This window comes from Anopheles marshallii, chromosome 3 (assembly GCF_943734725.1).
Source record: "Anopheles marshallii chromosome 3, idAnoMarsDA_429_01, whole genome shotgun sequence".
Taxonomy (NCBI): Eukaryota; Metazoa; Arthropoda; class Insecta; order Diptera; family Culicidae; genus Anopheles; species Anopheles marshallii.
Window position 1 is genome coordinate 37,910,960 of NC_071327.1, and position 15,797 is coordinate 37,926,756.

At 44.6% G+C, this 15,797-nt stretch overlaps 3 protein-coding genes across 3 annotated transcripts; 2 read left to right on the top strand and 1 right to left on the bottom strand.

Annotated features, from left to right (window-relative positions):
* Positions 1-228: 228 nt before the first annotated feature.
* Positions 229-8,549, top strand: LOC128713631 (TNF receptor-associated factor 4). Its single transcript, XM_053808493.1, has 3 exons — positions 229-471; positions 6,487-6,591; positions 7,446-8,549. The coding sequence occupies exons 1-3, from the start codon at positions 229-231 to the stop codon at positions 8,547-8,549; spliced, it is 1,452 nt and encodes a 483-aa protein (XP_053664468.1).
* A 4,325-nt stretch (positions 8,550-12,874) lies between these two features.
* Positions 12,875-13,562, bottom strand: LOC128714224 (probable DNA replication complex GINS protein PSF2). Its single transcript, XM_053809099.1, has 2 exons — positions 13,318-13,562; positions 12,875-13,235 (listed from the first exon to the last, which is right to left on the bottom strand). Exons 1-2 carry the CDS (start codon positions 13,560-13,562, stop codon positions 12,875-12,877), a joined length of 606 nt encoding a protein of 201 aa, XP_053665074.1.
* A 235-nt stretch (positions 13,563-13,797) lies between these two features.
* On the top strand, positions 13,798-14,543 carry LOC128713472 (RWD domain-containing protein 4). Its single transcript, XM_053808331.1, has 3 exons — positions 13,798-13,905; positions 13,979-14,085; positions 14,147-14,543. The coding sequence occupies exons 1-3, from the start codon at positions 13,798-13,800 to the stop codon at positions 14,541-14,543; spliced, it is 612 nt and encodes a 203-aa protein (XP_053664306.1).
* The last annotated feature ends 1,254 nt before the right edge of the window (positions 14,544-15,797 follow it).

The following is a 15,797-nucleotide window of genomic DNA, read 5'->3' on the forward strand; positions in this document are numbered from 1 at the left end:
ACCGTGAAGGTCGTGCTGTAAAGTGGAAAACCGTCTTGACAGAGTTATCTTTTAGTGTGATTAGCCCGATCAAATGGGGTATTAGTCCGTCGTCCATGGTCAGTGCCCATATCCCGTGTGTGCGTATTGTTGTAAGCCGTGTTGCCATAGCTGCAGACGTTTGATCGTGATTAGACCAGCGAGAGAGTGGGTCGTTAACTGCTAGCCGGTACAAAAGCTACGTGCATCATGGTGCGCAGTTTGTCACAGTGGACGAAAACGTTGAGTTTTCCGGCACGCATATCGCCCAACCGGAACTCGAAGGATTGCAACGTGAACGTGCTGCCGATTACACCTCCACCGGCACCGCCGCGTAACAAGTCAACCTCTACGTCCTCGTCCAGCACAATGTCCTCCACATCTTCACCGTCCTCTTCGTCATCTTCGCCCACACCACCGCCTAATGTGCCGATTACGGAAATTAGTCAAATTGTAAGTATGCGGGTGGGTTTTTTTCGCATTTATTGCGCTCGTGACCAACGGTTTCACGGATGGCAACAAATTGATTAGGGTGAATTAGAGTGATGCACGTTAGAATTCCACCATCCAGAGTGCCCACTCCGCTCCAAGGGGGATGCGCCAGAAGCAGAAGCGCTGAAAAAGGAAATGAAATTCCCTAAAATCATTCGTCCGGCGATGCGGGCATGTCGGCGAAGTTTTGACTTCCGCCGACAGTGGCATTCCCTCGGGTTCATCTCCGCTCGCACACATGATAATGAGCATAAACTGGCAGTTGAAGAGGATCGTCGGATCGGTACAGTTAGAGAGAGTGAGAGAGAAAACGGGGGGAGACCAAAGATAGGGGTATGTGGAACATGTGTAAATGTTTACACAACTTCATTGAATCTTACCTCTCCAACTTGGCATCGCATCGGTACCGGCACCATCTTCGATTGCTTAGACTTGAGGCTCTTAAGCGGGAAGAATCCGGGATCATCGGCACAACGATGACGACGGTGCGCCGCGGTGCGGTTTGTGCGTTGGACTGTTTACTTTCAACATTCTTGTAATAATTTCTCCACAACAGAAGCAGTACCGTACCATCGGTCGTCGAGTTGTTTCCCATTTGTCCCAAAATGCCTCCAATAGCTGGTGCCTTTCGGTGTCCAATGAGGTTTTTTTTTATGTGTGGGGGGGTTCGCTTCTAATTTTATTGTACTCATTCAACCGAGTGGAGCGTATAGCGTGTGCTTCAGAATGGCCGGGGGAACTACTCTTCGGAACAGCCTGCGGTATCATTTGTGGCCTGGACGAGAACTTTTCTTTTTATAGTTCCACAGCCAACTTCTGATGGGATACTTTCTTGGTTGCTCGTTTGTCTCCTCATTCGCCGTGTGATTCTTCGATCGCTGCCGTTTCAGCTTCTCAATTTCTGTGCATCCACTTGTGTCTTGCCATCTTTCTCTGGAGCATAAAATAGAATTCTACGAGGGGGCGACCTATGGGGCGATCGGGCGACAATGGAGTGCACACAGGCTGATTGCATACGGTTACGGATGCGCGATCCAGCTTAGGGGAGATCGTAAAGTTGTTATTTTTAGCAACTACTATACATTGTCGGTACCATGCTGGAGCACTTTTTCCCGCATCCCAGCGATGACAAACGCTTGCTGGAGCGTTAGATCTGCGGTGTCTTTTGACGATGTCACAGATCAGTGTTGTGTGCAAATGATCACGACCGAGTGTTGATCAAGTTCTTACAGAAGTAACTAAAATAATTAGAGAAATCACGTTGAGGAGTGAGATTGATGGTATCCAAAAGGTACGCTCGTGTGTGGGTCTGTTCGGGCCGAAAAACTGTATCTGGGACGCACATTGAAGCCTACAGACTCAACCTCTGCCGATGACTTTCCCTTTCGAGTGATCGATTCGATTCGCAAATTGATAAAACATTAGCTTACCGGGTAAAGTGTGTGTACGTGTACAGGAAAGTGAGCATAAATAATGTGTGAGACGATTGCAACGAAAAGCTCTGCGCTTTGGCGAAGCTGACCGAGGCACTCGGCGTAAGAGTGCGGACGATGATGATAATCGTGAAAGTGGAGCTTGGTGGAGTGGAAATAAAAATCGAAAGCAACACTAACTAAACAAATTTCCGTTGCGTTGCGTTGATTTGGAGTTTGAGTGATAGGCATCGTAATTTCCAATCGTTGGTGGCTAGTGGCCCAACCTGGAACTTGGAAGCAGTGCCACCATTGTGCGCGAAGGGTGATGTTTACAATCTATTTCCTGTGGAACTTCCGTTCCTACCATTTTGCTCAGTGCGCTCGGCCGGGAGTGGCATGGAGTTCCGGCTGATTGGTTTCTCAGTCTTGGCCAACTCAAAAGAAGCTTTAATTTTCATCCACATCACGGTCGTTTTACACCCGTTTAGGTCGCTCGTACTGTTACTACTGCTAGCGTAGCAACGTCCAATGCATTGTATTAGAATGCTGAATGAACGAAGCTTTGGGCCGCCGTCCTGTGCTGAGTGGCTGACGCGATGAAGAAAAACGGTCGCAATTCTAGGCCGTTATTAACAAAACATTCGGCGTGGTACGGGATTGATTGCTTTGCATTGTTTTCACACCGGCCCAGTTTGCAAGCGTTGGCATTTTTCGGCTCGATCAGTATCTGTCGAAATTTGATTGGCTACTCGGAAAAACAGGCTGAAATGCCGGAAAAAGTGAAACAACTTCATAATTGAATGAAGATTTCACTTCAACTTCACGCGCGGGCCTCGAGAGGATCGTGTGCATTATGAAGTTTGCTTGTGAAATTATCTCATTAGTGTCCAGTCCGGATCGTTTAATCAATTCGCCAGCATTGCTTTCCATACGACCAATATGCCGGTTGGCAAAACATAATATGAGTGTCGGACGGTGTATGTGGATGTCGTGCTCACATAGTAGACAACCGTATTGGACAACTTTGGTCAATGCCTGGGACGAGTTTTGTTGAAGTAAGCGTATTCTGACATGACAATTTTTTACGCTTACTTGCCGCTTTTTTCGTGGCACTGGTTAAATTCAATTTGTTCGATTACACGCTGAAACAGTGCACACCGGCATACCCGAAACAGCCTTGAGTACTCAACAACCTCCAAATGAACAACCGAGCTACGACAGCATCAATGAGTGTGCATTAATTTTCCAATTATGTTGCTGATTATTTGTTTTACCTCGCCGGTGCTGGTGCCGATAGGTTCAAAACCTCTGGCCAGCAACACCACAATTTGCCACCAGGGCAGCAAACTTCCGTCAACTTAAAGGTGTCTAATTGAAGGGAACGCGTCTCATGATGATGGCCGAGCGATGCTCAGCTCACTGGACCATGGTTTGGTGTCCCGTGCGCCAGGGCAGAAGATAATGCTTCAACCCTCTCCCGGACACGCATGCTTTCGCGGTCAACCGTGGATGATTTATGGGTTTCTACCGGGTGCAGCAGCCGAAACCGTAGCCTTTGATCGTCATTCCCGGACAAACGCGAACCGGAAGATGATACGGTCGTATGATTGAAAGACGGTCTTTCCACAAACCGGCGCCGATGGCGAGAAAGCGTGAATGGTGAAGATAGCGCACCGAAAGGGATTTTTCATCCACGGACCACCACGGGTAGGTAGCGACCGATGTAGGTGAAATTTGTTGAATATGTTCGTAAGCGGCTAACCGCGCCTTTTTTCCTTAACACAAGGCGCTCTTTTGCCCTTGATGAGCACCCATGTGGAAGGAAAATCAGTCATTACGAACTTCTTGTTTTGCGGGGAATACACACAACAACCATTCCCAATCTCGCAAGCCGGTGGATGAGCGTTTAGAGACCAACCAAGAACGATACTTGCGGCCACGAATGTTTGCACGAGCTAAATTGTCTGTTGACAGCGATGATCATTTATCATTATAGACACACGCATTTTGCCCAACAAAACAAGCACGATATCACCAAGTAGGCTCCAGAGCCCAAATGGGCGGTGTGGTGCATTCAAAAGTTTTGCTTTCCTCTGTCGTGTTCGTTTATTGTGGAGAAAATAAATAAATAAAACCGTTTTGCCACTTCCGGTGCGCCGGACGGGTAATGCTGACGGGAGTGTTGCTTTGAGACATTTTGGATTTCCGTTTGCTTGAATGTGTGTTAAAAATAAGCAACCGCCATGGCTTTTTTAACCCCGGCCAGCAAACATTTCATGCGTGAAACACACGGTCTGCGCAAAAAAAAAAAACCGAAGCAAGCTTCGTTAAGAACCACGGCGGGGTTATTTATTTTTCCCGTGGCACATTTCCCGCAGACATCAACGGACAGCGAGCAAGAATGTTCAGCACACTGCAAAACATAGGCGAACGCGGTGCTAAAGTGAAAAATTGTAAACTTGCCACCACTTGCACGGGCTTTGCGCTGCACTGAGATGAGCTGCGACACTCCATGTGTGTAGCTGTGTGAAAATAGTCTGCTGACGATGTGCGAATTTATGACTCCTTAACTACACGCTTAAAGGTTCCACCAAGGAACGCACAAGGGCGCCGGGTGATTATGGTGTTGTACGGAGCAACGGGGTTTTTGTCGACTTCCATTCTCCGTCAAAATCATGGCCAAATCTGCGGATGCAGCTTGATCGATTCGCTTCTTGTTGGCTGTGTGTTTATGATGTGATCTCTAGGAGAAGGGTTTAAAATCATGATCAATACCCGAATCTGATCAAAAAAGGTAACTATCGGCCACGATCGAGACTTACTAGGGCTCTCCGCACAACAGCATGATTAAAGTGTAACAAGGTTAACGAGTTACGTGGAACACTCATATGTTTTTTTATCGCATAATTCTGTCTTCGCCCCTGTGTTAGAGTATTTTCTCGGCCCATCCCCGTGTGCCACCGTAATCGTCCGATTCCGTGGCGTCGAGACTCGTCGGTGGAATGTTGTTAGTTTGTTTGCACACACTCCAACTTCTGACCGATCTCGACAACAGAAGCGGCCACTATCTGTGATACGGCGTCCGCGAGTTACGTCCGTCCGCTTACTATGGAATGAAGTTTTTCCCTTATCGAGGAACCGTTTGACTGAATGCCGGGAGGGAGAGTGATTTCTTGAGTGTGGCTCATTGACGGCTTAGTTTGGCTCGCGTGTGGAGTGATAAGCGCCAGAGTGGAATTTGCTTACATCGTGACGATCGAAGGTGTAATAGGTGTAGGGTGTTGTTAACTGCTATTATTGTCCACCAATCTGATGATAAAGGAAGGCCTTAGTCGCAGTAGCTTGGTCGGAAAACGGCACAAACACCAAATAGCTCTGTTCAAATTCTTGAGCTTTTAGTGTCAAATACTCCAAGAAATTAAAAAAAATATCCAAAACTCCAAGAAGAATCGAAACAAACGAGCAACTCCTGGTGCGAATACTATTAAATCTTCACTCGTTCTCCCGTTTTGTGCGTAGATTGACAACGGAACAAATAGACAGATTTGAGCATTAGATATGACGAGGTCTCGTTAGAATTCGGTGGTCGGTCATCCATCCATGTCTGTGGACATGAAATCGACACTATTACTCCTTATCACAAAACCTCGCCCCAAGAACAGTGATTGAATTCGTCAATTTTCGATGGCTGCTAGATAAGCTTTCCCCATGTGGCGTGTGCTACCCAATATTGAATTGAGCTCATTGATATGCAACGGAAAGAGAATTATAATAAAACAAACAAACGTTTACTCGCAGGAACACCAGAAGGTCTTCTTCGGTAAAGGTCTCCGGTGTGTTGATTCGAGGCTTGAACGGTATTTTGTTGGAACTAACCAAGCCCGACGACCCGCGTATATGCTTAACGGGCGACCGGTACGCTGAGTAGGAAACGGACTCGCCCGGCCAGTAGCGGGAAGCTTTTAGCATCGAAAAGGTTTCTTTCCTTCCTATTTTTTTTGTTGTTGTGTACGTGTGTACGCGCGCGCGCATGTGGAGCCATGGTCGTCCCCATTCTCCCTCAGTGCTCTTTTTTTTCCCTGGTGCCGATCTCGATGACCAACGGATTTGACTGGAAACTATTTTTGATTATTCTGCTTTGATTTCCGTTCGGCGTGAAGAAATGAATTTCCTTTCGCTTCCCGTTCTGTAGCGTCTTGCCCCAAAGCCGCCATCACCATCCCTCTGTACTGTATGATGTCAGCGCCGGTCAAAGATCCTGGGAGCCGTGTCCCGGCGGTGGCTCTCCGGAAGAGTTGTGAACGTGCCTCGCCAACTCTCTATATATCTCTCTTTAAATGCGTCCAAAGAGCTTGCCTTATGGTTAGGCATTCAAAGCAAAGCAACAAGAAAATAAAATATTTCTGCTTTTTGAATCTGGAACATGCTGGAGCCAACTGCTTTTTATATTTCTTATATTATTTGCGCCACCGTTGCGTACTTCTGTGACACATCTTAACCCTTCTTCTACCTGCACCTCTATAATGTATTAATTTTATTTTCTCTCCAATTTTTTCCCCAGATCTATCCCGATCCCGAGTCAGAGAAGGCCATCATGGGCTCATTGGTATTCTGCATTCATCACAAGCAGGGCTGCAAATGGTCTGACGAGTTGAGGAAATTGAAGGTAATTATCGCGGCAGTCTTTAACGTTTTTTTTTTGTTTTGTATCTTCTCATATACGCCTATTGCTTCTCACCGACACCGGCACAAAATCGAAATGGGTGTGTTTTTTTTATATTTTTGCGAACACTGGTGTAACCGCGCACGTCGCCCATCCGGACCGTATGCAAACGTGCTGCGTTGTCGATTTGTTTTATACTTCAAGATGAAAGTGCACACACCGTTCGCAGTCCGCTATCGTGGTGTGCTGGAGTCGCAGAAGGAGACGCAAGGCATAGAAATAAAACATTTTCCCCACTATTGAATGCTCTGTTAGAGGAGAAAGAGCGAGTTCCAACCCAAAGACGGCGTCAGCGATTAGGGCAGCTTAGCGCGTACTTTACCTTGGTGCGCGAATAATCCGGCCAACGAGCAATGTGTGCAGGCGGTGTAGCGGCATGTGAAACAGGTTTGACGATCGTTAGATCCTCGTGTAACGATCGGTGTAGTTGGCGGCAGGTGACGAACGCCACGGAGTGGTGAAGCGGCCACCTCACGTCTAGCGGTGTAAGCCGGTGACCCTGTGATTCCTTCTTCTGCGACCCACGGGCGCTTGCGATGCCTTTCGAATGGCTGTGCTTAACTTAATTAATCGTGTTGCTCGTTTGCAGTGGTTTTATCCTACGCAAGCATTACTCCATTAGAAAACCACACCACTGACGCCCGTTAATTGTTTGTTACTCCATCGTGAGTTCTGCAAAATAATTTACTTAAGAAGCATCTTCTAAAGCAAATCTTATAGCAAAACGTTTTAGTACTTTAAAAAAATGGAAAACAATTCTAAATTGCCGTATTTTCTGTTCATTTTCCCTTTTCCAGGCACATCTAAATACCTGCAAACACGATGCCATCCAGTGTCCGAACAAGTGCGGCTCGCAAATACCCCGCGTTATGATGACGGACCATCTGGCGTTCACGTGCATCCTGCGACGTGCCATCTGCGAGTTCTGCAACGTTGAGTTTACCGGCATTGGGTTGGAGGAGCACGCGGGCACCTGCAGCTCGGAACCGATCTACTGCGAGTCCAAGTGTGGCACGCGGGTGCTGCGTGGCCGCATGTCTATCCACCGTGCCAAAGACTGTGCCAAACGTCTCCGCCGCTGTCCGCACTGTGGTCGTGAGTTCTGTGCCGACACGCTGGCCGCTCATGGAGCTACCTGTCCGCGCAGTCCAATTCCGTGCCCGCAGCGGTGCGATGCGGGACCCTTTGCCCGGGCAGATCTGGATGGACATCTGCGCGACGAGTGCAAAGCGCTGACGGTGCCATGTACGTTCAAGGAGGCGGGCTGCCGATTCAAGGGCCCGCGCCATCTGCTCGAAGCCCACCTGGAGGCGAACACATCCGCTCATCTGTCGCTGATGGTGGCACTATCGGGCCGCCAGGGACAGCAGATCAACATGTTGAAAAGCGCCATGGCGAAGCTGAGCACAAACTACACGGGCACGCTACTGTGGAAGATCACCGACTGGTCGGTAAAGATGCAGGAGGCAAAGACAAAGGACGGTCTGGAGCTAGTGTCACCGCCATTTTACACCAGCCAGTACGGCTACAAACTGCAGGCTTCGATGTTTTTGAATGGCAATGGACCCGGCGAAGGAACGCACGTGTCCGTCTACATCAAGGTGCTGCCGGGCGAGTACGATGCCCTGCTTAAGTGGCCGTTCTCCCATTCCGTCACCTTCACGTTGTTCGAGCAGGGCACACTGGGTAGCGGTGGCGGTGGACAGGGAGGAGTCGCCGAATCATTTGTGCCCGATCCGACGTGGGAGAACTTCCAGCGGCCATCTACCGAGCCGGATGCGTTGGGCTTTGGTTTCCCACGGTTCGTATCGCACGAGCTGCTCAACAGGCGTCCCTTCGTACGGGATGATACCGTGTTTCTGCGCGTGAAGGTCGATCCGAGCAAGATTGTGGCCGTGTAAACATTAGCCAGCGACTTTTTTTTTTGTAAATACATCATGCGCGCACACTCATCCTATACTGGGCCCTTTTGTTAGGGTCTCTCCAAAACCAATCCAACCACCTGTACATAACCTACCTTTCCCGAGATGAAATAACCCTTTCCACTAACACCACCACCACCAGCAGGACCCCGTCAGTCTTAGTCATTCGTGTGGACCAATCGAGTAGTTCTCTCCAGGCGAGAGAAGCTCCTACGATGGCACACACTGGTGGGGACTACTCCCAGGACGTTGGTTCTCGTTCCGTTTCGGCAGTCGGAATGGAGCGGGATACCGCGCAAACGATATCTGCGGCTTGCACCAAAAGTAGGAACCGAGCGGAACACGCTCGTCTCCCATATCGGGGAACAGAGGTTCCGCGAAGGATTGTTTGCTTGTAAGTGAATGCGAGTGTACGAAACACACTACAACGAAAATCAGCTTCGAAATCTCATAGTTGCTTGTAAGGACTGAGCATAGCGCCGAATGGCGTGAAACATATAGATTAAGACTGCTAGAGTATAGAAACATGGCAATCATGTGCAAACAGGAAAACTAAACCCATTGTTCGGATAATCGTGTACAGGAAATGGAATGCTTTCTAATCGAATTCTACGCATTTTGAGTCGTTCTTTCCGTGGCTTTGCGAGGAAAAAATAACACAAACGAATGGTACGTTTTTTGGCCAGCAAAAACTGAGTGTAGCTTGTACGACAATAATTTCGTTTAACATGATTATATAATAAGCATAATTTAAAAATCTTTAATAATGCAGTTTAAACAGCCAGCTCTCTGTCTTCTTCGGCAGGAATATTGCGAATATTAACGTTACGCTAGCGGCAGAAGATACAATTAGCATGCAACCATCAACATAACTCTAACCAATCGTAACATTTTTCTATTGATTCGAGTCATTAGTGTTTTAAGCCATATCATTAGACAGACTGGGAACGTTTAGGAGTTGGCCGCGATCGGAGATAAAGCGAAACGAGTGGATGTAAACGTTACACCCGTAGCAGTAAGCAGTATACTACAATTCTTTTGTTTCATTTCATTCTTGTGTTTGTTTATAACTTAACGTATTTCAACGGCGGGTTACGGTCTGGCCAGTCGGAGCCGGTTGCTCCGTTGGAAAGGTTGGTACACCCACTCCCATTAGCTAGAAAACCATTTCTATCGCACATTAAGACTCATCGAGGACGCGTAATACCGTGCGCCGTGGGTAGACGTAAGATGATGATAAGAGTAAATACCGCTATCGCGTAAGATATGTAACAAGTGCTAGTGCAACGATTAGTATATTCGTTATTTTGTCATTGTAAATTTCGAAACCATACAAAACACGAAATACAACGGAGTGTGTACGATTGACTGAATTAAGTGGAAAATTTAATTGAACCGTGTTTCTTTGTAATTATTTGAAGGAGTCATATATCACAATCTCGTCTAAGTTTTCCTTACATGTTTGAAAATAACTAATTTTTTTACACCGGAGCTTAATAGAAGTTCTGCTCTGTTACCCTTTTTGAGAAGTGCAATAAAGTAACGTGCTAACCGATTAGTAAGTAATGGCCTCCCAAGAATTATCATGTGTGTACAGAATGGTTTAGACAACAATTTTTATGATGTGAAGACTTGCCAAATGCCCTTTATTTTAACATAATGTTTAACATTAATGTTTACAATTAAGTTATGTATTTTAATTTAGTCTTGGTCTTGGTTTCCTACGGGGCTTTTAACAACTGCGTTGGTGTACTGAAAAGACAGCGAGGCTTTGCAAATTACTTAAATTACCAATACGATTGCATCGTAAAAAACAACTGGGATTCTCGAATAGAAACAACTGGATACGTGCCTCTTGGATTGTGGAACTGTAGATTCCTCATATCACCGTAATGCACCCGAATTCTTTCACAAGAATTTTCATGTAGAAGAAAATATTTAGCACACAATTTTCCTTCTCTAAGATGCACCTACGAAAACTACATTAGTAATATCTCTATATACAGACTTGTTATACATTCTCTTCTATCGATGTGTATTCCCCACAATTTCTCACTTCAATTCAGTTTTCCCTTCAGAATTTTAGCAATTTCGATTTATCGAAAAGATAAATTTAATAGTTTGAATTAAAAATTCCACCCTTTACTGAGCAGCATTTATAAACAATTTACTTTACAATTAAAGTAGCAAACAACCGGAAAGATGTTACATGGTTACGAACTGTGAAACGTCTGCGACTGCTGCGTATACTGTTTACGAACAACACGAACGGGAGGCCACGGGACGCAACTGGGAAAACTTTATCCAACATTGTCGTTACTTGGTCGGGCTTCATCGTGTTAGGGACCTAAATTTGATGCAGAAGGTCTGCCCAAGCTATGGTTTGTTGCATCGGTCTGTGGCGCCCGATCAATGGACATAGCTTTGGTCTCAAGCACCATGCGATCCTGTTTCTGGGACGGATCTGGAGGATCCAATGTCCCATGGCAGCAATTGGCGCTACCCAAACATCGAGGCGGACTCAACCTACACATTCCAGCTATCAACGCTACAGCGCTGCTGGTAATTCGGTATGTTGCCGAACAGGATTGCCTGAGGGTCGGAGCACAACACAAATCTTGTGCTGGTAACTCTCCCAACACAGGCTCCATCTCGACTACATATCCCACTTGGGTGTACTTCCCAGCACAGGCAGATATAAGTACAAAAACCAAACTAGAGAATTCCGGATCCAAAGGTAGTCCTGGAGTCACCTTCTACAAACTGGCGATGTATCTGGAGGAACATAAACCACCAACTGTCCTCGATCCTGAGGTCCACACTATACATGTTGGTCAACAACATGCAACCACACAGGCTGCTAATGTAGATGGAGCCATGCCCGTTGCGATTATGCAGGACATCGTTGCATACGATTGAACGAGTAATATAATCTCAGATCTATGTTAATGTCGTGTGGATAGAGAGTGGCCCGGTCGGGTTTTGATAATAAACGGTATGGATTGATGATAACATGGCTTTTCATTCGTGAGAACGTCCCATCCGTATAGATTTATTTTACCACGTAGCTGGCTAGTCAGTCCTAGCTACAGAGGTACTGATATCAGTTCTAAATGGATTTTGCATCGGTTCTGTCGTGAGGGACCGGCGCCACTACCAGTACACCAACGATTAAAGAGTAATTAGTTAGTTTGGATATAGTAGATAATCAGACTATATCCAATATCCAATACCAATACACCCAATGGCAAGTCCTGTAGCAAGGTCAAACTTCTATGTTAAATGATTTCCGACAATATAAAGAAAAATTATCAATGCCTTGTAGTAAACAACCCCTTTAGATACACCTAGGAGTTTAAGTACAATCCATAATTCTGTTACCTAGCCGTGTATCAGGGCTAATGCTAGCTAATTATTGATGAAATGAAATTGTATTCTCTTAAAGTAGAAATTGATTTTGAATCTCTAGTGCTACGCGTGAAAGAGTCGTGGATCAAGATAGAAAGACGAACATCGCTTAAAGATCTTTAATATCTATTATATAAAACAGCGATCTGCTTCATCAACATCTGCGAATGTAGTATACAAATACAAACTCAGAACATTTGCCATTTCTTTGTTACATAGCATTCGCAGTCTGTTAATCGGTTTTTCAGGTGCTAGGTAGCAAATAGTCAAATAAAAATATGAAGTATTAAATTAATATGAATTTATATCGTAGCTAGAACTCTACAAGTCGGACAGGCCGTAATATTCACGAGACCCGTACCGAGAGACCCGTGTTTTCACATTATCATTTCCATGTTGTTTCCATGTCCCTTACTTATGTCTGTCATCGTTTGAATGTAATTTATCTAATTTTTGTTTTCAAATTCTCTCTTAATTTTATTTTTCTGCCTCAAATGGAAATTCACTAAAACTGGAACCTTATCTAAACATAAACCTCGTAATTTCAATATTATAAACTTTCACTTTACGACATTTTGCTATTTTAAAGATATTAGTTCATATTTGTATTTTTCAGCCGCTATTATAAACATTTCTAGTTCTATTTAAAGTTAAATTAATGGAGTATTTTTCTTAACCATTTCCTGTCTATGAAAAATCGAGTTTATGCCAGTGAAAATTTATTATCACTACATATAATGAAATAAGGAATAAAATATTCCGAACTGTGAAATTTTTTTCCTCCGGGACCTCCTTGTTGTAAATAATAATAGTTTCATACATCCTTTCCCAACTTTTGTGTTGTTCATTCCGCGGGGATATCAAATTACTACATGTTGTTAAACCATCAACGTATCTTACCATGGTCTGGATGACCCGGACGTCCCCAATCCGCTGCTGAACGATTGAGTCGTTGTGTTCTGCGACCGTATCGGCTTCTTCGTTTGTTCTATCCGACACAAAAAATCCATCACGTGTGGGAGCAATGGTTGTATTGTGTGAAGCTCCAGCACGGTTACATTCTCTAAATTGACCTTGTGAGCTTTATCGCTTTTGATAAAACTTTCCACCGTGGTTCGCAACTTAGCACAGCGAACATCATAAATATCTTTGATGAGTGTTTTAATAACATCAGACGATGGAACGTCTTCCGGAGCGGTGCTAAGGATCAATTTGGCCTCTACCATATAGTTGTCACTTGGCATTTTGGTAAATGAGCTACGAATAAAAAAATGTTGTTAAGCGTCGTTAGGGTTAGTAAAAACTAATTTCACTTACAGGAACATCTAATCTACCATACCTGACACGTTTCTCGGTTTCCTTGATGTCTTCTAGCAGATCGATATCCATCCAGTGTGGTGCAACGATGCGACACTTTTGCTGTTGACGCAGGTGGATGCCTAGCCAAAGCGGAACGTAAAGCGGGGTACCACCGCGGAATGGTTCAATAGTGCCCGATATGAGATAAATCGAACCATGATTGAAGTTGGGTATAACACTAATTAATGAATTTTCACCGATAAATTCTAGCTCCGCCGGTTCCATCTGTTTTGATAGCACACCTCAAACAAGCGAATGAAATGCAAGAAAAATTGCGCGCTTTTTTGACATCTGGCTTGAAAGACAAAGTGGGGCTGACGTTCGGTCGCCGTCAGCTTTTGACAGTTGTTCTCTTCATCGAACGTAAATAAACAGTGGCCGCCTGTGTGCCACTTGTTGTTTTTCGTATCGGAGGCTTAATTTTATACATATTTTGCAATTTTCACAGACCAGCTCGAGAATGTCTGAAGCGAAAGAACTCCAAGATGACGAAAGAGAAGCACTTGTTTCGATCTACGAAGGTGACAGTGCCTTCAAGCAGGTGAACTCCGAGACGTACCAATACAAAGTGTGTAATCCGTGCAGCTCACTCGCAATGTGGAAGATTGTATTACTTAACCATGAAATGTTTTTAATTTTAGTATGGAGAGGAAGGCAATAAATCTTTCCTGCTGGAAATATGTTGGACGGCAAACTACCCCAATGAACTGCCCACCTTCAACTTGGAAACGTTTTACAATAGGAATCTGTGAGTATGGAAGGCCAAGATCCATTCATCAGAGTACTTAGTCTTGGGTCTTTTTTACTAGATCGCGTACGATGAAAGACAGCATTGCCTCAATTCTTCAAACAGAAGCAGAGCAATGGATTGGTTGTGGAATGACGTACACATTATTCGAGTGCCTAAAGGATAAATTGGATGATTTGCTTACGGACGAAAACTGCAATGCGGGCGACGGACAGCAAATGATCATCGGCACGGCCAACGCACGACTCGACAGCGAACAAACGAACAGCGATTCTGACGACGATGGTGAAACGAATGAAGGAAAGGACAGCAAGAAGGAAGTAAAACGAGATCATCTAACTAAGGCCCAGAAGCGGAAACAATGGGACCGTGTAGATAGCAAGGGAAATCGGCAGCGGGGTTGGAACTGGGTCGATATTATCAAACATCTGTCACAGACAGGAGGCAAACCGGAATAGTGTGCTGAAAATAGGTTGGCTGAAACTAAATGTAACCATAAATGAAGCGCTTGGCTCAATAAAATTACTAAAAACACAATACAAATAAATCTTGAGCATTCTATATACACGAACGAAGAAACAGAATTTTCGTTTAAAGTTGAAAAAGTACTTTATTATTATCATGCCCTGAACCTCTGCGGGCGTTTCGTGCGATTATTAATCTACGTTTTGCACCGATTGATAAAATTTCTATATTCAAATTGCAACGTAAGCTGACTAATTTACTTGTCCGACCCCAAACGTTAGCAGAACAATAGTGCAAATGAACGAACAAAAAAGTACATAAAGTCTCGTAAGTTGTTTACTAAGCGCTATGATATTATAATGTAAAGCTGTTATTAAAAATCGCTAACCGAGACAAAACTGGAACAAGTATCAATTGAGCTAACTTTTTATCACAGCAGTGAAGCATACATTTGTAGACGGTTTAGGTTTGGAATCGATTCTCTGCTGCCCTTGCATATTTCGTCTTCATTAAAAACGTTTAAAAATTGTGCCACAAAAAGCCTAATGCATAAAAACTGTGCCATTCTTTATCATACTGTCGAGTGTGCAGTGGTTCAACAATTCTTTGGAACATATCATTATTTAGGAATGTAAAGTGTCTGTGTGCATTGTGTTGCCATTTTGCAATTGCTTAAAACCAGATAAAATGCAAAACAGTTTCCGGTGGTTACTTTTTAGCTTACTTATGTTCCTATTTTACACACGACCGGTGCGGCAACGTAAGCTTTTTTAATTGATTTAAATAGTGCTTTTGAATGCGCTAATCGTACCTACTACGGCGGATAATAAAAGAGCAGAATTATGTTAGAAAAATTACGCAAAAAACACTTCCTCCTTATCGCTTGATATGATGAAAACTCCCTACAGAAAATACTCGTTGTTGTATTAAATGGAGTTTTAAAACGATTCTCCTGTATGCTACCTTTGCTTAAAAGGGCTGGTGTTGAGCTGTTGAGCTATGGTTGTTTGTCCCTATAAAACACTGATCTTTTCTATACCGACGAACAATTCTATCATTTGCGTGTTTTTCCCCTCCAGGGATCTCTAACTTGCTTAAAACCGCTTCCTAGCAGCCTCTGAAACGCTGGAAAATATGGATTTGTCTAGTACTATGGTGTAGCATGCGAGTTACGATTGCCGTTGTGCTTACATAGTTTGGTCCTAAAAAGTGCGTGCGTGTCATTGAGACATGTACTCTCACTACCT